At 45.1% G+C, this 26,485-nt stretch overlaps 2 protein-coding genes across 3 annotated transcripts; both read right to left on the reverse strand.

Annotated features, from left to right (window-relative positions):
- Positions 1–37: 37 nt before the first annotated feature.
- On the reverse strand, positions 38–18,050 carry LOC311598976 (uncharacterized protein C6orf163 homolog). The gene is made up of 5 exons (XM_084784629.1): positions 16,346–18,050; positions 12,418–12,512; positions 11,327–11,434; positions 6,888–7,090; positions 38–538 (listed from the first exon to the last, which is right to left on the reverse strand). The coding sequence occupies exons 1-5, from the start codon at positions 16,491–16,493 to the stop codon at positions 106–108; spliced, it is 987 nt and encodes a 328-aa protein (XP_084640755.1). The 5' UTR covers positions 16,494–18,050; the 3' UTR covers positions 38–105.
- Positions 18,051–22,360: 4,310 nt separating this feature from the next.
- SMIM8 (small integral membrane protein 8) lies at positions 22,361–25,008 on the reverse strand. Of its 2 annotated transcripts, none has more exons than XM_084784716.1 (3): positions 24,850–25,008; positions 23,824–23,980; positions 22,361–22,805 (listed from the first exon to the last, which is right to left on the reverse strand). In XM_084784716.1, the coding sequence occupies exons 2-3, from the start codon at positions 23,956–23,958 to the stop codon at positions 22,647–22,649; spliced, it is 294 nt and encodes a 97-aa protein (XP_084640842.1). In that variant the 5' UTR covers positions 23,959–23,980; positions 24,850–25,008; the 3' UTR covers positions 22,361–22,646. The 2 variants fall into 2 exon arrangements, with proteins under 2 accessions (XP_084640842.1, XP_084640843.1); XM_084784717.1 differs by having other exon boundaries at positions 24,824–24,954.
- Positions 25,009–26,485: the final 1,477 nt, after the last annotated feature.

Below are 26,485 nucleotides of genomic sequence, written 5' to 3' on the forward strand. Positions count from 1 at the left end.
CTTACAGCCCAACAGTACAATGAACAAATGTCAGTAGCTGGTTTAGAGTATGTTTATTTAGTTTTGGAATGCTGCCTTCTGTGGTGTCATTTCAGCTGACGGCTTCTAATCAGCGCTCTGTTCATTTTCCTTAGCAATGTTGGAAGGTGTTTTCTTCCTTTCCGGCAGCATGAAGTCAGCTTGTCCTGGGGAGAGCTTGGGGAAGGTGTAATTGATGTACTTCTGAAATGCTGCCCTGGTCTCCTGTAACTCCTCCTCCAGGAAATCTTTCCAGTTAGTCATGATTCCCAGCTGCTTTGCCACGGACACCAGCTCCCCCTGAGTGTTCACCAGTTTGCCCATCACACTCTCGAGATTGGCCTGGTGGGTTTTCTCAGCTTCTTCAAGGACTTCTTGCACTTCTTCTTGCTTCTGCCTCTGAGCCATGCCGTAGTAAGCATTCATCTCGTGCTCCTTAGCTTTTATCAGCTGGCCAAAGTTTGCCTTCTGGTCTCGAATAGCTGCCACGCCAGTATGCACGAGCTCCTCCACCACCATGCTACAAAAGATGACACAGGTTTACAAATTAGATCGACTAGCCGCTAGAAACACAGGGACTTTATCATTAATCACAGAAAAGTCGCCCACCTGAGAAAGCTGGTACACGTGAGCTTTCAGTCGATATTAGCTATTAATAATCTATTAAAGATAGTTCCCCAGAGGCTGCCCATCAAGTTTCTCTGCTGTGGGCTGGGACAAAGCCACTAGTGTGACGTCTAATGTCAGCATGGGGGATTTGAGCTTACACTGCCCAGAAAAACAATGAATGCATTGTACTTTAAAAAAAAAAAATCTGAGCCCTGGGCTGGAGAGATGACTCAGAGGTTAAGAGCACTGATGGCTCTTCCAAAGGTCCTGAGTTCAATTCCCAGCAACCACATGGTGGCTCAGAGCCATCTATAATGAGACCTGGTGCCCTCTTCTAAGTGTGCAGGTGTACATGCAAGCAGAACACTGTATAAATAACAAACACATCTTTTTTAAAAAAAAAAAATATGCCGGGCATGCTGGTACACTCCTTTAATCCCACCCTGGTACGGTGAGTCAGAGAGACCCCCTTGTATCATACTGCACCCTCCTGGAGGGACAGTGAGGGTCTATACTAGTGACAGAGGACAGAGATAGGAGACAAGACAGAAAGGAACAAACCCAGGAACCACCATAAAGCTCTAACCGCCCTCACTTAGGACTGCTAAGCTATCGAGTGTCCGGCCAGAAGACCCAAACTTGGTGTCTGACTCATGCTGAAGAAAGAAAAGTGAGGTGCCACTAACAGTAGTGGAACTGTAGAGAGAATTCTGAGTTTATGGTCATACACATTCTCAAGCAATAACTCGGTGTTTTATTAAACTAGTAAGGTGTTAGCGATCCTGAGACCAAAGCCTCTAGGGCCCAGGGCAGAAAAGACAAGGAAATTTCCGTGACCTCATCCAACATCCCCAAAGAAGAAGGTGTGCTTCCTGGGTGAGCCAGGGGGTCCCCAGCACTACCCTTAGGTAACGTAAGCTAAGTAAGTAAGTCTATCTTGGGGGGTGGGGGTGGAGGTGGGTGCCCTACTTCCTTCCTAAATACTCTGATATCAATACCTCCCGGCAAACATCTGGCGTTTTTCCAAATGTACTTTTTCAATTTCTCAAAGCCCAATTCAGAGCTTGAGTTTTTGATTCTTTGGACTTTGCTCCTTTTGGCCTCAGCTCTAGGTATGACTACATTCTCAGAGTTTACTTCACGTTCTGGAATTAAAGCCACACATGGGTTGGGGCGCAGACATGGAGGCTGTGGCCTTTTTGTCTTTGGCTCTGCCCTGTACGGCATGGCTGGTGTGGATAACGATGGGCAAGCAATATATGTGAATACAGATAGGGATTATTCAAATGTAGTTCTCATTAATACATTTTGTTGTCCAAACAATAACAAATTTTATAACAGCTGGGTTTGTGATAAAAGCTTAAGAGAATTAATGCTTGAAAGACATTCTTAAGGTAAGCTAAATATTTGCCACAGGAAACAGTCAATTCTTTGGTGCGTTTGAAACGTTTTTTCTGAGTGTACAGACTAGTTAATGTGTCTTTTCCTCTGTAAAAGAAGAGGAAGTACTTCAGGACAGGGCAGATCCGAGATCTTGTTCTTTCCTGCCCGCCTCCAAACTTAGTCTCGCTTTAACTTAATCTCTCATAAACTCTCTTAATCTCAAATATTTGAGGGGTCACTGTGGACAGGAGACAGTTAGAAGCGAAGGTTGGAAATAAAGGTAAGGGCTCGACAGTGTCTTGGATCCACATGAGAAATAAGACAAGTGGCAGGGTTCTGCACGTTACCCAGGGCAGCCAACCAGCAACGACGCTCTGCCACCAGCTGCTGCCAAACTTGAGGCAGAGGGGATGGCAGAGTCAGCTGCTATTTCCTCTGTGAGGCTTAAATGTAAGGTTTTTCAATTCCCATCTTTTATTGACTAAGATGAGAGAACTGCTGTGTCTATTATTCAAATGTACCCAACTAAGACGCCTGTTTTGCTCACTCATGGTTTCCAAATGTGTAGAAGAGTGCCTGGTGCATGGTAAACATTTACTAATGTAAAAACACCATACTTCCGAGGTTGCCTGGTTCTCTCTATGACATGCTGTTGGTAGGAGTGAGTGTTATCCAGTACAGCGTCCGTGGAAGTCAGCCTGGAGTCGCCTCAAAGAGCTAGGTCTAGAACCACTCTATGATCTAGCTAGATCATTCTTGGGTGTAGACTGAAGGGTTTTATTTTGCTCTACATGGACACACGGTCATCAGTGCTCACTGCTTGAGAGCTGTTTCCTCTCTACTGGTTGATAGGAAATGAAATCAATCTAGATGCCTATCCGCTGATCAATAGGTAAGAAGATGTGGTGTATTCAGTAGATATAAACAATGGGATTATGACTCAGTTGTAAACAAGTTAGATTCGTACGGTCTCTAGCCCACTTCTTGGAAAGAGTTCTTCTTCTGCTCTGAAACATCATGGACTCTGTTGTCTGTTTCTGTTGTCACTATGCTCTTCCTACCAGAACTATGAAACTGTCCACTGAGCTCTCATTACAGCATTGTTTTTCTACCCTGCATTCCAGAATCTTCCACGTCCTTACTACAAAGCATTGAACCACACGGTCAGGTTTATCCGAGCAACTGTCTCAATTCTTGGTAATGGTTTTCTGTGCTAATTTTCCTGTGGCTTGGGAGTATGGGCCATCGTGGAGAGAGCCACATGGCAGCAGAGTCACACTGCATCCGTCATCAGGAAGCAGCGGCTGACAAGGGCAGGTGCCTCGCTTGCTTTCTCCTTTTTATTCATTCTAGACTCTCGAGCCCACATTTGATGTGAGTCTTCCCACCTCGACTAGCCCAACCTACAAATGCTCTCACAGACATTCCCAGAGCTTTTCGTACAAAGTGCCTCTCCACGCTACGAAGTTATCAATATAAACTGCCATAGTATCCAAATAAACTCATTAGTAGGATTGTGATTATGTCTTCCTCCACAAAGCGGTTTCTGCAAACAGTCTACAACAGATTGGAATTTAGCAGAGCCTAGAAATAAGATCTGGTACCCTGCAGAGTTTAGCTGATCAGAACAACTTTGTAGCATTTGTTTTTAGTGATTCACAAGAGCTAGGGGTGTAGCTCAGTTCTAGAGTACCTACGAAGCATACAAAAAGCTTTAGGCCCAATCCCTAACACCCCACGAAAACAACAAGAATAAATGAACTTGTCTACAGAACAACTTTGTATCTGTGTTCGGCATTCTATAAGACTGAATGACTAATTAAAATTTCAGTGACGTGGGAAATAGGATGTTACAGGTCCAGAACCATATTGTCTCAGGCTATGTTTACACTGCCCAAGTAGTCACTACTGCGTACTTCTGTGTGTATCTAGTAAATTATTTTTGTAATGTGCAAAAAGACCCCTTAACTTCCACCAACCCAACCCTAAGACCAATAATGTCATCAGGCCAAGAACAGAGACTTCCTTTCCATTACACACCTATGTACTTTAAAGCACTCTGATTTTGAACTTTGTTGTTAGGATAAAAAACAAAACAAAACAAACAAAAAAAACTTCCCAAGGGGTTGTGGAGATGGCTCTGTTGATAAAGGGCTTGCCTTACAAGCATGAGGACATGAGTTTGATTCCCATAGCCCATGTTAATATATATATATATATATATATATATATATATATATATATACATACATATATATATATATATATATATATATATATATATATATATATATATATATCAGGCCGGGCATGGTGGCACACACCTTTAATTCCAGCACTCAGGAGGCCGAAACAGGTGGATTGCTGTGAGTCCGAGGCCAGCCTGGTCTACAAAGGGAGCCCAGGACAGCCAAGACCACAGAGAAACCCTGTCTCAAAAAACAAAACAAAAACAAACAAACAAACAAAGCTAGCATGGTGATACATGCTTGCCAATCCCAGTGCTGGAAAGGCCAAGATGGGTGGGTGGGTCCCTGAGACCCAGTAGCCAGCCAGCCTACTTGGCAAATTCTAGCCAGTGAGATACCTGTCTCAAGGAGGGAAAAAAAAAAAGAAAAGAAAAGAAAAGAAAAGGTTGGGTATTGCCTGAGGAATAGCACCTGACTTTATCCTCTGGACTCTATATACATGCTTACAATGTCAACATACAAGCATACATGTGAACATAAACACTACGGGAACCTGTAACCACGTATTTGAGATAACCCAAATCTGCTTTCTAGGCCTTGGTAACTCAATAATTTGCTCTAAAATGAACTTTTCCCTTTTCCCTCCAAGTAAGAATGGTGTTTTTACATTAGTAAATGTTTACCATGCACCAGGCTCTCTTCTACACATTTGGAAACCATGAGTGAGCAAAACAGGCATCTTAGTTGGATACATTTGAATAACAGACACAGCAGTTTTCTAATCTTAGTCAATAAAAGATGGGAATTGAAAAACCTTACATTTAAGCCTCACAGAGGAAATAGCTGAAAGGAGGAAAAAAAAAAAAAAAACAAGGAACAAGGGAGCATGCAGGAGACTGCCCATGTGTGTGAGGAGTGAACCAAGAGACTCCAAAGAAAGAGCCAGCGCTCCTGCAGATGGAGAGGTGTGGGAGGGAGCAGAGGGCCACCACCCACTCTACTCGCTCTCTAAGCAAACGTTTTCTGTTCACAAAGACTTACATTCTAGCTCAGTGGTTCTCACCTTCCTAAAGCTGCGACCTTTTCATACAGTTCCTCATGTTGTGGTGACCCCAACCATAAAAGTATTCATGACTTTATTTATTTATTTATTTATTTATTTATTTATTTATTTTGAGACAGAGTTTCTCTATGTAGCCGTGGCTGTCCTGGACTCGCTTTGTAGACCAGGCTGGCCTCGAACTCACAACGATCTGCCTACCTCTGCCTCCCTGAGTCCTGCCTGGCATTATAGGCGTGCGCCACCATGCCCAGCTCGTGGCTGTAATTTTGCCACTGTTATGAATCATATTGTCAACGTGCAGCATATCTGATATGTGACTCTCAAAAGGGTCATGACCCATGGGCTGAAAGTCACTGCTCCAGGTTGGAGAGAGACAACTTTCAGGTTCCTTTCTTTCTGGCCACTGGAATGGCTAGTTTAAACTCCAGGAAAGACTTGTCTTTAAGATTTTACCTGCTGATTGTACACAGATAGATATGTTTAAGTCAAGCAGCAAAAACCAAAAGGGACAAAGCCAAGACTTGGAGGCCAAACAGGAAGACTCCATCTTGGTTTCACTGCTTTAGCTTGGGAGTCTTGAGCAGGTCACTCAACATCTGGAAATATGGTTTTCTCTTATACCCAATAGGCCCTGGACTCCTGACTGGGTTACCCCCGCTTTCTCCCCTCTCTCTCCCTCTGCCTCTCTCTTCTCTCCCCTCTCTCTCCCTCTATCTCCCCCCCTCCTCTCTCTCTCCCCCCCATGTCTCTCTCCTCCCTCCCTTTGTCTCCCCCCTCTCTCATCTCTCTCTCTCTGTTCTCTTTCCCTCTGTCTCTCTCTCTTCTCTCCTTTCTTTCCCTCTCCTTCCCTCTACACACACACACACACACACACACACACACACACACACACACACTTATGTAAACTATGATCTGTAAAACCGATTTGCGGATATGCACACATATATGGCTGTGAATATCTCCCAGGATATGGGATGACATCAGCCTCGTTATATAAAGTGTTCGTTTTGGGGAGCCAAAGACGTGGGAGGCCGTAAACAGGGACTCGTGTGTTTTCCTCCGTACACTTTCATGAAGTCAGCTTTTTTATGTATTCACCTTTGATTTCACCAAGAAAAGATGGAGAACTAACACACCCACAGCAGTGTGTGAACTAGGCTGGTAACCGTGACTCTTAAGTGTTTAAGGAAAGATGCTTATTGGTTCTTCTCAGCTTTTTAGTACTGGAGATGGAAAATGAGAAACGTAACGTTGTGAGGGGTCACTGTCTACTGAGAAGAAGGATGAGATGACTGAGAAAAAGATACAGGACCTTCGGATGTGTTAGTAACTTTCAATCCCTTATTCTAAGTGATAGATAGTTGGGCACTTATGCTATTTTTCTTAAAGTAACCTCTCTCTCTCTCTCCCTCTCCCTCCCCCCCTCCCTCTCCCTCCCTCCTCCTCCACCTCCCCTCTCCTTTCCTTCCCTCCCTCCTGTTTGTTCATGTCAGTATTGGATTTATCCCACAACAAAACCAGGAAATGCTGGGCAGTATTCACACATACACCTTAACATTATTTCTTTCTCTAGGTGGATTTTTATGGAGTTGGATGTTAACTTATAGATGTGTTCTCTGGGATACCTTTTCTGGTCCTCCATGGCTTTCTTGGCAATCTCTCTTTCTTCTTCCCTGGCTTTGTTCACAGCCTCTATCTTCTCCCTGTGGCACTCCATCATTATCCTCTGGATTCTGTGGACCATACGCTGCTCTGCAGCAGAGTGCTCTCTCTTCAGTTCAGCATCCATGCTTTGAAATATCTCCTCCTTGGTTTTGTCTTGTACAGCCTTAAAGAAAGGGAATGGAAAAATTGGATTTAGATATTACAGGTTTGATGTCTTAGAATGAACACTAAAAGCAGAGATCCATCAGAGTTTCATTTATCTGATATAATGAACACATGACTTAAAAGTAGCTGTCAATTATATGGAAATTGTAAATTAAAATGAAATATTCAAAGTGTGCATGCTCTTTCTCTCTCTCTCTCTCCTCTCTCTCTCTCTCTCTCTCTCTCTCTCTCTCTCTCTCTCTCTCACACACACACACACACACACACACACACACACACACACACACAGATCACATTGAAAGGCAGTGTACAAAAAAGAAAATAGGTGTGTGTGGGGGGGGGTAAAGTTTTCTGGCCACTTTTAATTTCCTCTTTTTCAGTGCTGGTGGCCAAACCCAGGGTCTCACAGGTGCTAAGTTACTCTTGGGCTACAGCTCCAACTAAAGGCTTTTACTGTCATGGTATCATTGTCCATGGAAATATAGGTGTGATATTGGGAAATGGCAGAAATAAACACCACGAAGGGAACCTAAGGCTCAGATAGGGAACACACGCATCACTTCAGTCCCAGGAGCCTGCCTCCCAGTCCCCACTGCTGCTCCCTACTCCACATCATTAGGGTTGCCACCCTTCCTCATTCATGAAGGAGACAGACGCTCCATTGTTCAGTGGAGTATTTTCAACCAAGTAGAGAAAGAGAGCAGTAGTCAAACAATGATTTGTGGGATGTCTCACCAAAGGCCCTAAAGGATCTGTCACTGTTTTGAAAATGCCTACTAACTCCATGGTGCGAGAGCACCCTGCCGGGCAAAATGCTACAAGCACAGGAACCTTAGAGCCAGATTCTCAGAGGCCTCCCTGCACACTGGACGAGATCAAGGACTGCATTCCTACTCAAGATTTGATATTTGTTCCTTGTAATTGCATAATGAGCGTTGTATCAAAAATGGATGAGCAACTAATGTCTGGAACTTTCAAACCCTTTGTTAAAAGGTAAATTTATATCTACTTCAGGGTTGTCAGAGAATGTAAAGGAATTGAGTTGCTTCACACAGCTGGTTAACGACAGGACTGGAGATGGAGACGGAGTTTGCGAGTAGCAGTCCCCCCCTTCACTGCCTAAGACGATAGAGTCTTTCAAGAAATCATTGATTTATTTTCTCTCTAGAGAATGTCACAATTTTATAGCCTTCTTTCCTCTTCCTTCCCTCTTTCCCTTCCTTCCTTCCTTCCTTCCTAGGGCTGCAGGGTCTCATTTTCGAGTGACACCTTATCCAGACTATAAAGCAGTAAAAGGCACCCCAAGTTCTGCGGGTTGAATTTTGCCTAATGTCTCCCAGTGCCATCTCTGGGAGCCCAGTGGAGCCAGCTGCTTTAATGTGTACCCAGAGAGTCTCAGCTGAAGCTGCATATCAACAGGACTCTACATGTCAAGGAAAAGATGCACTGGCTCTTAGCTCCTTAGAAAAACTATCTCAGTGATAACATTATTGATTAGAAGTATATGCAAAGGTTGGTGATAGACCATTGGCCCCAGCACAAGTAAAAGCCTGTGTCCAATCCCCAACACTGAAAAATTGTTAGAATCTAGTGTTCTCAGGGGAAGAGACTTTCTCTTTCTTTCCTTCCCTTTCTTTTCATTTTGAGATAAGGTCCCACTGTGTAGCCTTGGCTGCCCTGAAATCCACTCTGTAGACCAGGCTGGCCTCAAACTCACAAAGATCAAGCTGCCTCTGCCTCCTGAGTTTTGGGATTAAAGGTGTACACCACCACTGCTTGGCCTTCTTTCTTTCTTTCCTTCCTTCTTTCTTTCTTTCTTTCTTTCTTCTCCTCCTCCTCCTCTTCTTCTTTTTCCTCCTCTTCAGATAATATTTATATATTTTATGTATATGGGTGTTTTGTCTGCACACCAGAAGAGGGCTTCAGATCCCATGGGGCTACGGTTGTGAGCCGCCATGTAGGTGCTAGAAATTGAACTCAAGACCTCTGGAAGAGTAGCCAATACTCTTAACTTCTGAGGCATGTCTCCAACCCAATAGAAAAGGGTTTCTTTTCTTTCTTTTTTTTTTTTTTTAACCAGGCTGGCCTCAAACTCACAACAATCTGCCAGCCTCTGCCTCCCTGAGTACTGGGATTACTGCACCTGGAAGGAGAAAAGGTTTTCAACTTCTCATTTTGGCTCCTTCAAGAGTAGGAAGAACCTGGGTGTGGTAGCACATCTCAGCACTCAGAGGGCAAGAAAATCATCATGAGTGTGAGGCCTGTCTACATAGTGAGACCCTGTTCCAAAACTGTAATCAGGCTGGGGCGTGGATTCGAGGAGAATGCTGCTGATGCTTCCTGTACAAGCATGAGGGCCTGAGTTTGAGCCCCCAGCATCCATGTAAAGGCTTGGGGCATGACTCTTCATGCTAGTAATCTCAGAATTGGGAGACAGAGATAGGTAGATCCTGGACTCTAACTGGGCCGCTCAACCTATCCAAATCAGCGAGTTTCCAGTTCAGTAAGAGCACCTGCCTAAGCCAGGTACGGTGGCACACCCCTGTAATCTCACCACTCAGAAGGCAGAGGCAGGCGGGTCGCTGTGAGTTCGAGGCCAGCCTGGTCTACAAAGTGAGTCCAGGACAGCCAAGGCTACACAGAGAAACCATGTCTCAAAATAAATAAATAAATAAATAAATAAATAAATAAATAAATAAATATCCTAGTAGCATGGTGGATAAGCAGTTTAGGAACGAACCATTCATTGTTTCAACAAGGAGCACCTAGCATACACTAATTGTGTACCAAATAAGGTTAAACGGAGTGCCCTTGTCCTCAGAGGCCCCACAGGAAAAGGAAGCCCGAGCCATGCCCCAGAGTTCCGGTCTGGGAGTAGGCTAATCCCTGCTTAGCCCAGCAGCACACTGCAGGCAGGTTTGGCATCATTGCTGTAGCCTCTTGCCAAGAACCATGAACGTGTATCTCGTCCTCCTCTGTCTCTCCCTTGGCCAAATGTGAAGATAGTTCTGTATTCTGGTCCTTTGAACAAGTTTTGTGGCAGAGATATCAAACTAAGCAACAAGTCCCTCTGCTTGGGACGCTGACCAGTTTGCAAGTTACAAAAGCCAGCCTCAGCTTCTAACAACAGAGGAACAGATGGGGAGGGTGTGGTATGTACACGCCGTGGACTTTGTTGTTTTTGTTGTTTTCAGGAAAATCGATGCAAGTAGAGGTAATTGTGAATTAAGCCAGTCTCAGAAAGAAATAGCATGCTTCCTCTCATATGTGGTTCATAGATTTTATGTTAACACATAAAATCATCTATGCATATATGATATGAAAGGAGAAGCAAAACTGTCCAGAGAAACAAAAGGAACTACTGGGAAGGGAGGTACGGAGGTGATATTCTCAACATACAATATATGTTTACATTTATGCATGCAATATATACATATGTGTATGTATTGAAATGTCATTATGTAGCACATTGTTGTGTACAATGAATGCTTACAACAGTGAAATTTAAAAAAAAAAAAGAGTTCCTCTTACCTCGTGACCGTTGGTCCTACTAGGAATACTACAGGAAAGCTGAGATGTCCCTCTTTACGCAAGCAGCCAGTATGGCAGGATATGTGCTTGGCCCCGACTGGACCAGGTGGGAATACATAGCCTTATGAGGTTTCTTTTTTAAGTCTCTGCAAAATGGGACTTGTCACCGCTTTCTAAAATCCCAGGAACTGATCTGGCCAAAGTCCATCATCCTGGCCAGTATTTAATTAAGGCTTGCTTCAAATTTTGCTCAAACATGTCTGTCTTGGCTGTGCAGAAAAAGCAACTTTAGGGAAAAGTATGCACCCAACAATCCCAGGAAAAAGAAGAGAACAGTTGGCTCTATTGAGTTGTTGTTCTGAGTCCTTGCTATGTCAAGGCACAGTGCTGGCCACCAGGGCTAGCACAGAGACAAGGCAGCCTGTCCTAATGGAGCCTGAAGTCATGTCAGGGAGCCAGACACTAAATGTCCAATCCCATCGTCATGATCATGTGCGATGTGTCACCGCTGTGACTGAACCTTGTGTCGTGTCCATCACTGAGGTTCCCTCCCGGCCTTTATGGAACACTAACCTGGACTTTGCTAATGACAGCTCCCGCCCCCCCCCCTTCTTCCTGAGCTGGCTAACAAAAACACTTTCCCTTTCCTTAACTCACTTAACCGCTTCTCAAAAAGACAAAAGCAAGTCTTTATATAGAGAACCTTTAAGTCTTTTTGATGCTGTTCTTCCAGAAATCGAATTTTGAATTCGTGTCTGGCATTTGCATCTTCAAGTGCTTGCTCCACGGCTTGTTTTTGGAGCTCAGTCGCCTTTGGGGAGGGGGAAAAAAAAAAGGTCCATGTGTCTATCAATCATTCAGGCTGGTCACTACTGCAGAAGCTGGTAAGTTAAGTTTTCATGCTTAATGAAAATTAACACCCACCACAGGGTGTTTTATTTGCTTGTTTCATTTACATAGGTCCCTTCTTAGATTGCCCAGGCTAGTCCTGGGTTTGCCAACCTTGTCCTGCCCCAACCTCCCCCTTGCCCCAGCCTTCCCCTTCCCCTGCCCCAGTCTCCCCTCCCCCACCCTCACCTTTCCCTAGTCTTCCCCTCCCCCAGTCTTCCCCTCCCCCAGCCTCCCCCTGCCCCAGCCTCCTTATCCCCCAGTCTTCCCCTCCCCCAGCCTCCCCCTCCCCCAGCCTCCTTATCCCCCAGTCTTCCCCTCCCCCAGCCTCTCGTTCCCCCAGCCACCCCCTCCCCCAGCCTCTCCCTCCCCCAGCCACCCCCCTCCCCCAGCCCCCTGTGTAGCTGAGACTGGAGGAATGCAACATGGTGACTTAAGTCAAGTTAAGGCATTTGGGGAAATGGACATTTAGTTCAGAAGTATTTGTTTCATACTGTACATATTGAGAGTCCATAATGAATATAAAACCATAATAAACAATGAAGATGCCCCCCCCCCTTTAAGCTTCAAATGAGAATAAAGTGGCTAGAGTCATCCACACAGAGGGCAACTTAGACAGAAGGAAGTTCTTGGTGGGACCTGCTTCTGACCAAGCATGGCCTCATTCCTTCATTGCATTCCTTCCTTGAACTCTCTCAGCAGTCCTTTGAGATGGGAGTTGCTACTGTCCCTCCTTAGAGATGAAGAAGCCAAGGATGCGAAAGGCAAAGATCATGCCCAAGGATCCAGAGTCATCAGGACTCTGTGGTCTATCTCTTGCCTGCTACTCTGGATTTACCATTTTAGACAAATACAGAGTGAGGCACTGTAGAGGTGTGGCTCGGGTTCACCTCCGGGCCCCTTTACCTGTGACCACACTTTAGCTTCTGCTTTTGCAATGCATTCCCTGAGCGCAGACTCTTGAAACTGCTCTTCGTGGTTCAGAATACTTGCTCCAATTTCTGTATGTTTGGAGAAGAATGATTACATGTGCATGTAGTCTATCCCCTGGCTTTCCCTTCTGTCGCTGGCTAATTGTCTATGCGAGCCATGTAGGAGACGCATCTCTTTAGGTGATGTCAATCATTTAAATTATTTTCGGCATGAAGAATTGAAGCCATCATGCTTCAAGCCATCAAGCATGCAGCCTTCCACTCAGCTGTACCCCAAGCCTGCGCTCTCTTCTTCAAAAATATCCTTGGTATGTTTTCCACTAACTGATTAAGAGGGAGTGCATCACTCAGGCCTGAAGACAGCCAGTTGTCTTTTTATACACCCAGTCCAAACAGTAGGCAATGAAAAGTAAATGTCCCATGAAAGTCTTCACTTCCCAGGAAAGTGGGACAGAGGGGAAGACTTCCTATTGGGACTTTAGGTGAGAGAAACAAGGGAGAATGGGGAAATAGAAGGATCCAGAGGGTCCTAGAAACCTACAAGTAGAACATTATGATGGGCGGATCTGGGCCCAGGGGTCCTGCTCAAATTATGGCACCAGCCAAGGACAATACATGCAGTAAACTTTGAACCCCTACCCAGATCTAGCCAATGGACAAGACATTCTCCACTGTTGAGTGGAGAGTGGGGTCTGACTTTCACACGAACTCTGGTGCCCCATATATGACCACGTCCCCTGCATGGGGAGGCCTGGCAGCACTCAGAGGAAGGATAGCAGGCTACCAAGAAGAGACTTGATACCCTATGAGCATATACAGGGGGAGGAAGTCCCCTCAGTCACAGTTATAGGGGAGGGGAGTAAGGGGAAAATGGGAGGGAGGGAGGAATGGGAGGATACAAGGGATGGGATAACAATTGAGATGTAATATGAATAAATCAATAAAAAATATTTTTAAAAAAGAAAAAAGAAAAAAAAGTAAATGTCATGCACATTGTGGCACACTCAAAGCAGACTGAGAATTTGTGAGGTGTTAGCACATTGTTCACCTCCTCTCTCCTGCCTCTGTCAGGAGTTTTCTTTAATACACCGTGCAAATGTCTTTCTTTGGTGTGTTGGCCTCTTTAACCCTGTCAGCTGTTGAGTGAGCTAAGTCCCTAGTTTATCATTGCTCTGTCAGGGATCTAATTTGACTTCCACATAACAGCATCCAATAATACCTTCTCCACCCAGTCTGTAAGCCTAGAGAAGGTAGCAAGCCACATAAAATCAGACAGTAGGGACAATGCTGGACCGGGGCCACATCGTAAAATCAGACAGCTAGGGACAGTTCTGGACCTGGTGCCACATCATAAAATCAGACAGCTAGGGACAGTTCTGGACCTGGGGCCACATCATAAAATCAGACAGCTAGGGACAGTTCTGGACCTGGTGCCACATCATAAAATCAGACAGCTAGGGACAGTTCTGGACCTGGGGCCACATCATAAAATCAGACAGCTAGGGACAGTTCTGGACCTGGGGCCACATCATAAAATCAGACAGCTAGGGACAGTTCTGGACCTGGGGCCACATCATAAAATCAGACAGCTAGGGACAATGCTGGACCTGGGGCCACATCGTAAAATCAGACAGCTAGGGACAGTTCTGGACCTAGGGCCACATCATAAAATCAGACAGCTAGGAACAATGCTGGACCTGGGGCCACATCATAAAATCTGACAGATAGGGACAGTTGTGGACCTGGAATGAAGAACTGAGCCCTTTGTCTGGTCGCAGGGTGTACACTCTTCTCACCTGAAACAACTTTTTACCTTGTTGTAGTGCCTAGCTTCAGCAAGCTGCTATGGGTATGTGCATTTGATCACCATATCCTGCTGGGGTAGCAAGCCCTGCTTCTCTCAACAACTCCCTCTCTTGAGTGGTGTGGTAAGATTGCCAATCGCATCATCCAAATTGCTTGGCCTGTCTTTCTTACAGAAGCTAGTCCAGCCCGACCAGCCTCACTCTTTAAATTTTTTGCATAAAAGACATAAAGGGAAAAGAGTTTCTTTTCCTCTGGGATTTCCAAGCTGAGGTTAATTCATGTTGGTACCATTTGTATCCACATCATTTTCCGGTGCTGGAGTAGGGCTGACGGCAGCACTCAGCCAGCTCACTAAGGGTGAGCATGGTGGACCAAAATCTTTTTTTATTTGTTTTATGTGCATTAGTCTTTTGACTGAATGTATGTCTGTGTGAGGGTGTCAGATCCCCTGAAACTGGAGTTATAGACATTTGTGAGCTGCCATATGGGTGCTGGGAATCGAACCCAGGTCTTCTGGAGGAGTGCTCTTGACCCTTGAGCCATCTCTCCAGCTCCCGATAGACTAAACCCTTGATGGCAGATTCCACCTTGTGTTTTTGTTAAAAGGATCAAGAAATCTCATCACAAACTTCCACTTCATGTATTCTGTTCTAAGTTGTTCCCATCACCTACAGCTGAACGACATGCTCTGTGGGATTGAACGTTGCCTTGAGATCATTAATGTGTCTCTTACATTTTATTATTTTTTTTCTTTTTTTAATATATTTTATTGATTTATTCATATTACATCTCAATTGTTAGCCCATCCCTTGTATCCTCCCATTCCTCCCTGCCTCCCATTTTCCCCTTACTCCCCTCCCCCATGACTGTGACTGAGGGGGACCTCCTCCCCCTCTATATGCTCATAGGGTATCAAGTCTCTTCTTGGTAGCCTGCTATCCTTCCAATTTTATTATTTTTAAAAAGATTAATTTTTATTAATTTAAATTGTGTGTAGGTGTGTGTATCTGTGCATGAGTATGTCCAGGTCTCCCCAGGGACCAGCAACACTGGACTCCCTAGAATAGGTTCTTCTGGAAGAGCAGCAAGTGCTCTTAACTGCTGAGCCAGCTCTCCAGGGCCCCCTCCCACACATTTGCAAGTCTTAAAACATAAAGCAGTAAATACTGTGGTACAGACGGATGCATATTGTATTATGAAGTTTCAACATTGTGTTCATACATTACATTCATAAAAATGTAACACAAATGTACAGTGCTGTTTTCTTTATTATCTAAATATCATTATGTTCGTTATTCTCAAGTTTAACTGCAGAAGACAGTTACAGAGCTTTTAAAAAACATACATACTGAGGAAGGAGATGCTATTAATAAAAAACAAACAACTTCAACGAGTTTAAAATGATTTGTAGGGTCTGTGCCCGACTTAAGCATGTTGTCTTTATTGTGCTAACTTCCCAGTTTTGACAATATACCAAGATTACATAAGAAATTGGGGTTCATGAAAACTTTTTGACTACTTTTTGAAACCTATGAACCAAACTATTCCAAAACAGTGTTTTAAATACGTAAGAAAAAAGGTACATGGTGGTTGGCGAGATGGCTCAGTGGTTAAGCGCACTGTCTGTTCTTCCAGAGGTTCTGAGTTCAATTCCCAGCAACCACATGGTTGCACATATTTACTATGATGTCTCAGGTGTTAAATAGATACATTTCATTAAAGCTTTAAAATAATTTAAAAGATACGTAGTAATATTCTTATTCACAACAAGAAACCTATAGCGAGGCTGAAAACTCTGCCCCATACGCAAAACAATGTTAAGTAGAGCCCCCGCATTCCCACACATTACCATGTCCTGATGGAATTCTTACAGAGACAAGCAAACACAAACAACAAAGGAAAAATAAAATAAAATCACTGCTGGGCATGGTGGTGCACGCCTGTAATCCCAGCACTCCAGAGGCAGAGGCAGGCGGCTCACTGTGAGGTCGAGGCCAGCCTGGTCTATAGAGTGTGTTCCAGGACAGCGAGGGCTACACAGAGAAACCCTGTCTCAAAAGATTCCCACCCCCCCAAAAAAGAGTAAAATCACTTACCCAGTATATCTTTGTGAGTGTAAAAGCGTGTCTTAAATGGCTTGTATTCATGGATCCGTTTGAAGGTGTCCCCAAAGGGAGCCGGTGGGATTATTTTATTGCAAACAGCACAGCAAACAAAATTAGTATAATCTGGATTTCTGATCATAGTTAAATTTCCGAAAACATATACTACCTGCAGTTAGTATCAGGATCAGGAAAAAAAGAGAAAAAAAGGTAGTTTCAAGAGAAGCGCGAAGTCTAAGCAAGCTGGAAGAGAGTCGGGGTTTCACGGTCCTACTAGAGGCTGGCAAAGACTAAACAATCCATTTTGATTGGGCAGTGGCTGTATGCCTAGAGAGTGTTACTGCCAGTTTCTGCCAACAAGGTGTGGGCACTGGATTTGGGAAGAGATGAGTAGTTGCTCTCTCCCTGTGCTAGCATGAAGCTGTCAACTTCCCAACTGTTGCTAGGTAAGACAAGCTTTGCTCATAAAAGCAACTTGAAATGATGACATCAGAGGACAGAGACAGCTGCTACCCATCTCCCTGAGTGGCCTCTAGCTGCCGTAACAGGTGAACACCACAACCTCCGGGACTTATCTGCAACACAAATGTATCCTATTGAACTTCGGGAAGTCAGAGTCCACAGTGATTTCAGGGCTAAAATCAAGATGCCAGGAGGGCTGGTCCCTCATAGAGCAGCGCTTCTCAGCCTGTGGGTCGGGCCCCTTTGGCAAACTATCTCCAAAAGCAGTTACATTACATAACAGTAGCAAAATTACAGTTAGGAGTTAGCAATGAAAATGACTTTATGCTTGGGGGGGGGGTCACCTTACAACATGAGGAACTGCATTGAAGAGTCACGGCGTTAGGAAGGTTGAGGACCACTGTAGGAGAGGCCTTGGCGAAGAATCTGTTTCCTGTCTTTTCCAACTACAAGCAGCCATACATCATCTTAGGTCTGGTGGCTTCTGCTTCTGTGGAGGAATCACTTCTCCCTCTGACCTTCTGCCTCCTTCTGTGGACCTCTGTGTCTACACAGGGCACCCCCCTCCCCACGCGAGCCAGGGTGACCCTGTCATCTCAAAATCCTAAATGTGATGAGAGCCACAAGGCCCCTTTTTACCATATATTCCCAGGGGCCAGCGGTCAGGGTCTGGGTGTGTATGGGAGAAAGCGTTATTCAGCCGACCACGTTTTAAGTGTGTGTTTGTTAATTTGCAATTAATGGGCAGTGAAGGCAGTTTCTGAATAATTTTCAGGTTATTATGAATGCGCTTTGGTGGCATGGCAACAAAACTGGAAATTACAGTGGTGTTCCAACAGAAAAATTACTTCCATTAAGCCAATATTCAAAATCACCAAACTTGGTTTTCATATTTGGGTGGGCATCTTGGCTACTCTTCTATTTCTGTAATAAGACGCCATGCATGACAGGAAGCGTTCGGTTTGGCTTATGGTTTCCGAGGGTTACGAGTCCACAAGGGTGGAATACAGGCCCGGTGGCAGCACAGCTGAGAACTCACACCTTAGCCTGCAAGCATGAGGTGAGGAGCGGGGCACTTTTGAGGGGTTTGTCTGCTTGTGACAGGGTTTCACTACATCACCACAGCCTGCCTGGAAACTGATTTGGGGGCCACAGTGACCTTAACGTGCAACAGTTCTCTTATCCTGTAATGCCAGGCACATCCTTCCACCCCTGGCTTACCATGGCTCTTAACCATCACAAGTAACTTAGGCCTATCACTGTTCCTATCAAGCGAAACTCTGCCTATTGCAAGCATCTGTTGTGTCAACTGTATGAAGCCACTGAAACTGTTTCCATTTGCTTGACAGTGTCATACACGGTGTCTCCAGAAGGGTTGGCTTTATTCAGTACCCGAACCTGACCTACACAAGAACCAGTCTAAATAAGACCTAAACAGTCACAGCACCAATAGAAACGCTACTGTGAAAGGGGAAAGGCTCACAGCGCCCACCCCTAGACAGAGCTGCAAGCAACCAGGGACTGCTCAGACAGAGAGAACTTGTAATTTTTAAATTAAAAACATAGGGGGAAAAGTTATTTAGAGCGTGGCAGATGCTTTTAACACCAGCACTTGGGAGGCAAGGAGCACTGGGTCTTTGTGAGTTTGAGGACAAGCTGGTCCATGTAGTGAGTTCCAGGTCAATCAGGCAATCAAGGCCACACAGTGAGACATGTCTTTTTAAAAAAAGAAAATAAATTCTTTTGAAAAAGTAGATTTTATTAGGTGTGAGTACACATGCCATGGTATTCATGTGGAAGTCAAATGATTCAGTTCTTGTCAGTCGTGCGGGTCCTTGGAACTGAACTCAAGAAGTCAGATGTAGAGACAGACCCCTCTACCAACCATTTTACTCTCCAAGGGATTCTTGAAAATCAATTCATCAATCAGATAGCTTGCTGACTTGGGAACATGGCAGAATAGGGAACAGCAAGGCTATAGGAGCTGGACAATAGGAGGAAGGGCTGGGAAATGCCATCTTCGGGGCACCGCACAGCTGATCTCAGCAACTGCAGCTGCCTGCCTTAGGCCTTTCCCAAAGCTCCACCCCTCAGTGATAAACGATTGGTTGACAGATTCTTGAGACTGGCAGGCATTGCTTCAGTTGTGTGCCCAACAGTGAGCCTCCGGGGTGGCATGCCAATGGTTTGATCCAAATCCACAGCCAGATAGTTTGGGTTAAAATCAATGCATTAAAAAAACAAAAACAAAAAAAAACCCACAACCAAAAAAACCCAAAAACAAAAACAAAAAGATATGGATATGAGAAAAGGAACTGTAGGAAGAAAAGGATCATAACAGGCCTGGGAAGAATGAAAGGGGTTAGAGTAAATAGAATATCAAGAAACAAATTAATAATACTAAAAACAAAACAAAAATTTGCTTGAAGATCTAACCCGTCAGTTCCCCCACTCTTTAGGAGAGTGCCACTCTGAACAACTCCTCCTCAACCATGTGAACTCAGCTTCCCACTTCATCCTAACCGTTCCTTCTTTAACACGACAGTCTGTAAAGCAACACTTTACGTTAGTGCGGAAAGTTTGATAAACGTTTTTGTTCTATCAGCAGGGGAGGATTTGGCAGTTGGCAATGCTTCACATTGTTTCAAAATATAGGAATGTTCCTGTGCTCAATGCTTGAACATTTTATGCTTACCTGCTAATGTGACTACTTGGTTCTTTTTTTTTTTTTTTTTTTTTTTTTTTTGGTTTTTCGAGACAGGGTTTCTCTGTGTAGCCTTGGCTGTCCTGGACTGACTTTGTAGACCAGGCTGGCCTTGAACTCACAGCGATCCGCCTGCCTCTGCCTCCCGAGTGCTGGGATTAAAGACTACTTGGTTCTTACACGGACATTGCACTTAAGGGAAAGCGTAGTTTGATGGGGAAATCCCTGCACTTAGGAGGGAGGAGGTCTGGGTCCCCACTGGCTGAGAATCACTGCAGGCTACCTGGGTAAACCTTTTAACTGTTCGTAGCTATCTAGCTAACTATCTGATGACAGGGTTAGAGGGAGTCAAATTCAAAGTTCAAAATACTGTGACTATTTCAAAGGGTACTTGTGGCGCATTCCTTTAACCCCAGCACTCGGGAGGCAGAGGCAGGTGGATCTCTGTGAGTTTGCCCTTAGTCAACAGACAAGGGATGAAAACATGAAGACTCAGCCAGGATACCTTTGAAACTTCGCGGATACAAAGACTGATATAACCTGTAACACTTTGTAGAAACTAGTATAATTGGGTACTTGCTTCTCAAGTTCATAGTGGTCCTTCCCCCATATTACTTCTCACACCTCTGCGCGTGACTGTCCCGCTTGCCGGAGTCACTCACGTGGGCATTATATGGCCGAAGGCTGCATGCTGCCCAGGTTCTGCAGCCCCTCTGTACTGCAGTAACCTCTGACGGTTTTTACCTAAGAGGTATTACCCTGACACTGAATTTCTACTCGCTTTGTTAAATAGGAATCTAGAAGATGGCAATGCCCCAGTAAGTGCACACGCTGAAAACAGGCTGAACTAACTACTCTTTGAGTGTGTAATGTATGGGTGTGAATGCAGGGATGCTTACTCATGCGTAAGTTGACACTGGGGACCTTTTTATTATGCTCCATCGTATTTCTTGAGACAGGATTGCTCACTGAATCTAGAGCTCCTGGTTTTAGCTGGGCTGGCTGAGGCAGCCTGCAGAATCCACCTGCCTCTGCCTCCACCAGGGCACTGGCTGCCAGGCACTGCCTGCCATGCCTGAATCCAGGCCTCCTGCGTGAGCAGCGAGCTCTAGGCCCACGGCGCTAGCTTCCTGTGCCTTAGCTACAATTCTTGATGTTTATAAATCAAGCCACATCTTCATGTACTTTGCAAAACTACAATGAAATACTAGCTGCTAACATTACGATAACCTCTGTCTACGCTGATATTATTTGGTATATCAACAAAACCAAATTTCAGAGATGAGATTCTCTGCTAAGTTCCAATTATGGCTTGGAAAATGGAGTAAATATCTAGAAAAACAAGTACAAACCCCCAGTAGGAAAGTTTAAAATATATAAGGTAAATGCAATATAGTAAAGAGATCTTATTTGTTTTTATTTGGTCTTGTGTTTTTAACAACAAATTATAAAAATAAACTAGGCAGTATTTAATTAAAGACAAGTAAAAACATGGTATGTTTACGACATGTGATGTGTGTTAGAGCAGGGGTGTGTGGTATATGTGTGGAAGGCAGAGAAACTTGAGATGTCAGTCTTTGTCTCTTCTGCTGTTTCTATTGTGTGTCAGGCTAGCTGGCCCACGAGCTTCTGGGCACTCTGCTGCCTCCACTTCCCAGCTTACCGTGTGAACACTACAATTGCAGATTCACTCTACTGTACCTAGCTTTAAATGGACTCTGGGATTCGAACTCATGTCCTCTTCCTTGGGTGGCCAAGTGGTTTACCTGAAGAGCCACCTCCTCAGTCCCATTATAACCCAGCCACCATTTATTGAAAATAGATTCTGTTCTCATACAATATATCCTGGTTAGTTTCCCCTCCCTCTTCCCCTTCCATTTCTGACCCACCTCTCATCCAATCCTTTGGGTATATGCCCAAGGGTGGTAGAGCTGGGTCTTGAGCAGATGGGCTCCTATCTTTCTGTGGAACCACCATGTTGATTTCTACAGTGGTTGTACAAGTTTGCAGCCCCTCCAGCACTGGATGAGTGTTCCCCTTATTCCATGTCCTCAACAGCAGGACATGTCACTTGTGTTATTGATCTTGGCCATTCTGACACGCGTAGTTTTGATTTGCATTTTTCTGGTGGCTAAGGATGTTGAGCATTTCTTTAAATGTTTCTCAGCCCTTTGAGAATGCTCTACTGAGAATTCTGCTTAAGTGTGTACTCCCACTTTAAGTTGTATTATTTAGCTTTTTGATATCTTTTGATAGTATCTTGAGTTCTTTTTATTTTTGGATACTAGTCCTCTGTCAGATGTGGAGCTGGTAAAAATCTTCTCCCACTCTCTAGGCTGCCACATTGTCTGAACGACGGTGTCCTTTGCTTTACAGGTATTTTTCAGTTTCATAAGGTCCCTTTTAAATTATTGATTTTAGTGTTATGTACTAATGGTGTTCTATTCAGAAAGTCTTCTCCTGTGCCAATGCATTTTTAAGGCTATTCCCTACTTTGTCTTCTATTATTTTTCTAAAAGAAAAACTTCAATTACTTTGGGGCTTGAGGTTGGTTTGGTTTGGTCTTAGTTTTTGGAAACAGGATTTCTCTGTAGTAGCCTTGGCTGTCCTGGGCTCACTTTGTAGACCAGGCCGGCCTCTAACTCACAGAGATCCGCCTGCCTCTGTCTCCCGGCGTGCTGGCATTAAAGGCGTGCGCCACCACTGCCTGGCCAATTACTTTGCTTCATTCATTAATTTAATCATGATTTTAGTAGCAGAAGGGGAGAGCTTCTCTATTAAAAAGTAAAGCATTGCTGAAAAGGTGCAATTCACATCTTAAAACATTAGAAACTCCATGCAAATTTAACTGTACTGGGTTCTTTTATTATACAGAATTTAATAACTAACAAAATTCCATTCTCATGGCATTTTCATAGAAGAAATATTGAGAGATTCTTTGTGGAAAAATACTGAGATTATAGCTGCAGCTGTAACGGGACTAAATTTACCACAGTGAATTGCTTTCAAATTGTATATTTTCTCTTGTTAACAGACTACGGAACAAGCAACACAATTCCATACACTGAGAAAGTCTTTCATGTAAAGGTTGCCGAGCCTGATAGCCCTCCATCTGACAGGAGCAGCACTTTAGTCCCATTTGGATGTTTTTCTCCTCATGTACCGATGTCCCTCACTGTCAATAGCTTCATATAGGTCCTTCTTGTTCTCTTGTGTCGCATGCAGATAACCAATGTAAGCCACACAGAGGGAAAGGGCTACCAGCCCAAAGGCCATCACAGGCTTGTTCTGTCAAACAGAGAAAATTGGAAAGTGCTACTTGAGGAGAGCCCACCACCATACCATACCTCCCTCTTGGCACGACAAGCCATCACTGCCACCCTAGCGTCTAGTGACAGTATTTTCAATCATTTTACTAATTATAATCATTTATTCAAGCAGCTTAACACCCAAGTCTTTACAGGTGACGTAAGACTCTTGCTTCTCCCTGTAGGCTGGACAGCTTAGACCGCTGCTCTGGGAAGGCGAAAGTGCAGTGAGGAGAGAGGCATGGACACTGCTCAGGAGATGTCTCCCCTCTGAACACAAATGAAACCTAGTTTACGTCGTCAGAACGTGTAGACTGTTGTATACATGCTATTTCTCTTGCCTAAGGAATGGACAACTGTCACAAAAACCTTTCATAACTTACATTATGTACACAATGAAACTTAAACCCTCTGTTTTGGGAACCAACTCTAGTCAAGAAATTTAGCAACTGAAACAGGTATTAGGCTGTTTTAATTACCTTTAAGATATTGACAGAAAACCCAAGACTCTTAAAATTAAAGTGATCTAGCTGTGAATTAAAGGTGTGGGAAGTTTCCAGAGACACACATGTCTATATTTTGTAATCCCTGTAAATACATAAACCAGACATGGCCACCTCTTTATGTGTCTATACTTAACACACTGGCTTTTCCTTGGGCAGTACATGCCCACAGGAGTAGTACACACAGTAGTTTCTGCTTCTGCCCCCATGTCTACTAGAGTAACCTCCCCCCGACCCTCTACCCCCCACCCATGGAAGATACATTCCGAGAACCTCAGTAGACACCAAAACCCAGAGGTGGCGCTGGACCTTTATGCAATATATACTATGCTTTTCTTGTAACAAGAGTCTCAGGCTGAAGCCCCAGGCTGGCTGTTACCTCCAGCCTTTGTCTCCCAAGGGCTGGGATTAAAGGTCTGACCCACATGACCAGTTTAGGGGTCTCAGTCAGGACAAAATGTCTCTGGGAATAAGTCTCTGGGAGGTATTTCTTACAGGTTTAATGAAAAGCTCTGGATTCACAGCTCGGAATAAGGTTGTTGTGCGTGTCCCTCGCAGGCCTGGGCTTTCAAAGCTTCTCTCTTTCGATGGTTCTGTTTTAACTGTTGGAGGCTCGGGTCCTGAGGACATCTTGGCTACTGGAGGTTATCACCTAAAAACCATATATATTTGGTTTTTTTTCCCCTTCGTACTTAATTTTTGGTAAAGCTCTCTTTTGTTTGTTTGAGACAAAGTCTTGCTAGGCAGCCCTGACTAGCCTGGACTCCCTACACAGACCATGCCAGCCTTGAGTCACGGAGACCTGCCTTCCCTCCCACTCCCCCAAGTGCTGGGATTAAAGGCGCGCTCCATCAGGCTGGGTTCAAAGCTCTTAGAACAAGCAAACACTCTTTTTAGTTCTAGATGTGCTCCAAGAAGGATCGCCATGTGTTTCTTTTCAAGTGGTGCTTTAGGTTCCACTGGGTAAAACAGGGTAAAATAGTCTACCTGTGACGTCATTGCGTACCTGCCACTGAGCGTGGCCCTTATCCAGCACTATACAGGACAAACCCACCTACCTCTCTCTCTTACCGCTCTTCCTATTTCTCCCTCTTCCTCCCTTGCTATCTCTATCTCTCTGGGGCGCCCCCTTTCCTGCTCTCCCATTCTCATTTAATAAGCCTCTCAGTATCTATTTGTTGTGTGGCACGTATTTCATATTTTTATTATGTCTCATATCTCATTGTGTATTTTTTAAAATGACTCTTCCATCTCTGTTGTCATTCGTTCTTTCTCCTTCCCTCTCTCCTCTCCCCGTGGCAGGGATCTGGGGGTGGGGGGTGGGGGTGGGGGGGCCAGGCTTCCCGGCAAGGCTGTAGTCTACCTCGCGGGTCGCCGCGGAGAGCTCACTAAACCCCAGGTGCATTCGAAGCTCCAGAAGTTACAACAATCAATTAAGTCTGAATTTTCGACTGTCAGCAACCCACTCCGGCAGCTTGTGCAAACCACAACACACCCTCTCGAGAGCCGGCGGGACCTAACCTTGGGCAACCGCAACGCCCGAGAACTGCAGCGCGGACTCCGACGCAGCTGGGCGAACCTTCCCGGGCCTCCGGTGCGCTTCCGCATCCGGTGCGCTCCCCACACCCCTCCGGTGCGCTCCTCGCTCAGGTGCGCTTCCCCGACACCCCCCTCCGGTGCGCTTCCGCATCCGGTGCGCTCCCCACACCCCTCCGGTGCGCTCCCCGCTCAGGTGCGCTTCCCCGACACCGCCCCTCCTCCCTCCCCGGTGCGCTTCCGCATCCGGTGCTCTCCCTCCGCACTGCCGGCTTCAGGCTACGGGAAAGCCGCTCCATAGCGCCTCCTATGCCCGGGAGGCCGCAGAGCAGGGGCATTGGCGGTGGAACCCGGGTGTGCAGCCCGAAGTTTGCTTTTCTTGGTGCCTTTGACTTTCATCCTCTCACATTCAAATAAGCTTTCGTTTCGTGTGTTTCATGTATATTATATAACGAGATATCTAAAAATACGCACTTAATGGGAGTGGGAGTTTATAGCTTAACGAGAGAGCCTCTGAGGCCGAAAGGCAAAGCTTTATTCAGGGTAGAACTGCCAAGGATCCTCAAGGAAAGGGACAGCAGCATCGCCAAAAAGGGGTCTGGGGGCTTTCTAGGATGCTAATGGAGCAGAGGTGTGGCGGGACAGCCTTAAGAGAAAGGGCACTGGAGTTAGCAGGGTAGAGGTTCGGGCTCTTAGAACTGGTAGCTGCCCAGTCCCAACACTCCCCCAAATACAGCTTGGTTTAACTGGACCACGTGGAGTGAGTTTTTTCTCCTCACAATTTCTCAGGTTTAACATCTTGTCCTTTGCGTTGCGGTGTCCAGCTTCAAACTGGAAGTTCTTACCTCATCTTACTGTATTTCATTTTGTAATGTTTGTTTGTTCTCTCCTAGAAGACGGTTCTTTTTGATGAGAGACAGAGAGGGGGTGGATCCAGAGAGGAAGGGTGGGAGAGCTGGAGGGAGTAGAGAAGGAGAAACAATAATCAAGGTATACCGCATGAGCCATCTCTCCAGCCCTCATGCTGCTTTTTTTTCTAGAACACAAGACCAACAGCCCCAAGATGGCAGCACTCACAGTGAGCTGGGCCCTCCACATTGATCCCTAATTGAGAAAACAACTTACAGCTGGATCTCATGGAGGCCTTTCCTCAACGGAGGCTCCTTCCTCTCTAATCTAGCTTGTGTCAAGTTGACACAAAACCAGCCAATACAGACCCCATCAGTGGGGGAAAAGATACAGCCACCGCCTGGGTTGTGATAAAAGGAAAATGCACTTCCTCTCTGTCTCTCTCTGTCTCTGTCTCTGTCTCCTCTCCTCTCCCCCCTCTCCTCCCTCCCTCCCCCCCCCCACCCAGGACCTGGAACATAGTTCTAGCATCATTGCAAAGACAGTTTACTGGGCAGTTTTGCTGTGATACAATGACATTTGTTCTGAGAAGGCGCCTCCCAAGACTCATAAGAAGGATGAGGCATCTGAGAAGATTAGAAGGTCCGTTTACTTCTTTTAAATTCTATCATTTTAGAGCACTAAACAAGTAACTGAGCCACTGAGATGGAGAACGTTTAATGAAGTGCATCCACATTCTGAAAAGAGTGTTTGGCAATGCCTTGGAAAAAAA

The sequence above is a fragment of the Acomys minous genome (genome assembly GCF_964271855.1).
Source record: "Acomys minous genome assembly, chromosome: 1".
Classification (NCBI taxonomy): domain Eukaryota; kingdom Metazoa; phylum Chordata; class Mammalia; order Rodentia; family Muridae; genus Acomys; species Acomys minous.

Excerpts from the sequence above, each read along its gene's own strand:
- LOC311598976 (XM_084784629.1), bottom strand. The coding sequence starts at position 16,493 with ATGATCAGAAATCCAGATTATACTAATTTTGTTTGCTGTGCTGTTTGC. Across the intron at positions 12,513-16,345 it reads CACTCACAAAGATATACTGG|AAATTGGAGCAAGTATTCTG; the intron begins GTAAGTGATTTT and ends CCAAACATACAG. Across the intron at positions 7,091-11,326 it reads AGCATCAAAAAGACTTAAAG|GCTGTACAAGACAAAACCAA; the intron begins GTTCTCTATATA and ends CCTTTCTTTAAG.
- SMIM8 (XM_084784716.1), bottom strand. The coding sequence starts at position 23,958 with ATGTCCTCAGGACCCGAGCCTCCAACAGTTAAAACAGAACCATCGAAA. Across the intron at positions 22,806-23,823 it reads CAGAGCTTTTCATTAAACCT|AACAAGCCTGTGATGGCCTT; the intron begins GTAAGAAATACC and ends TCTGTTTGACAG.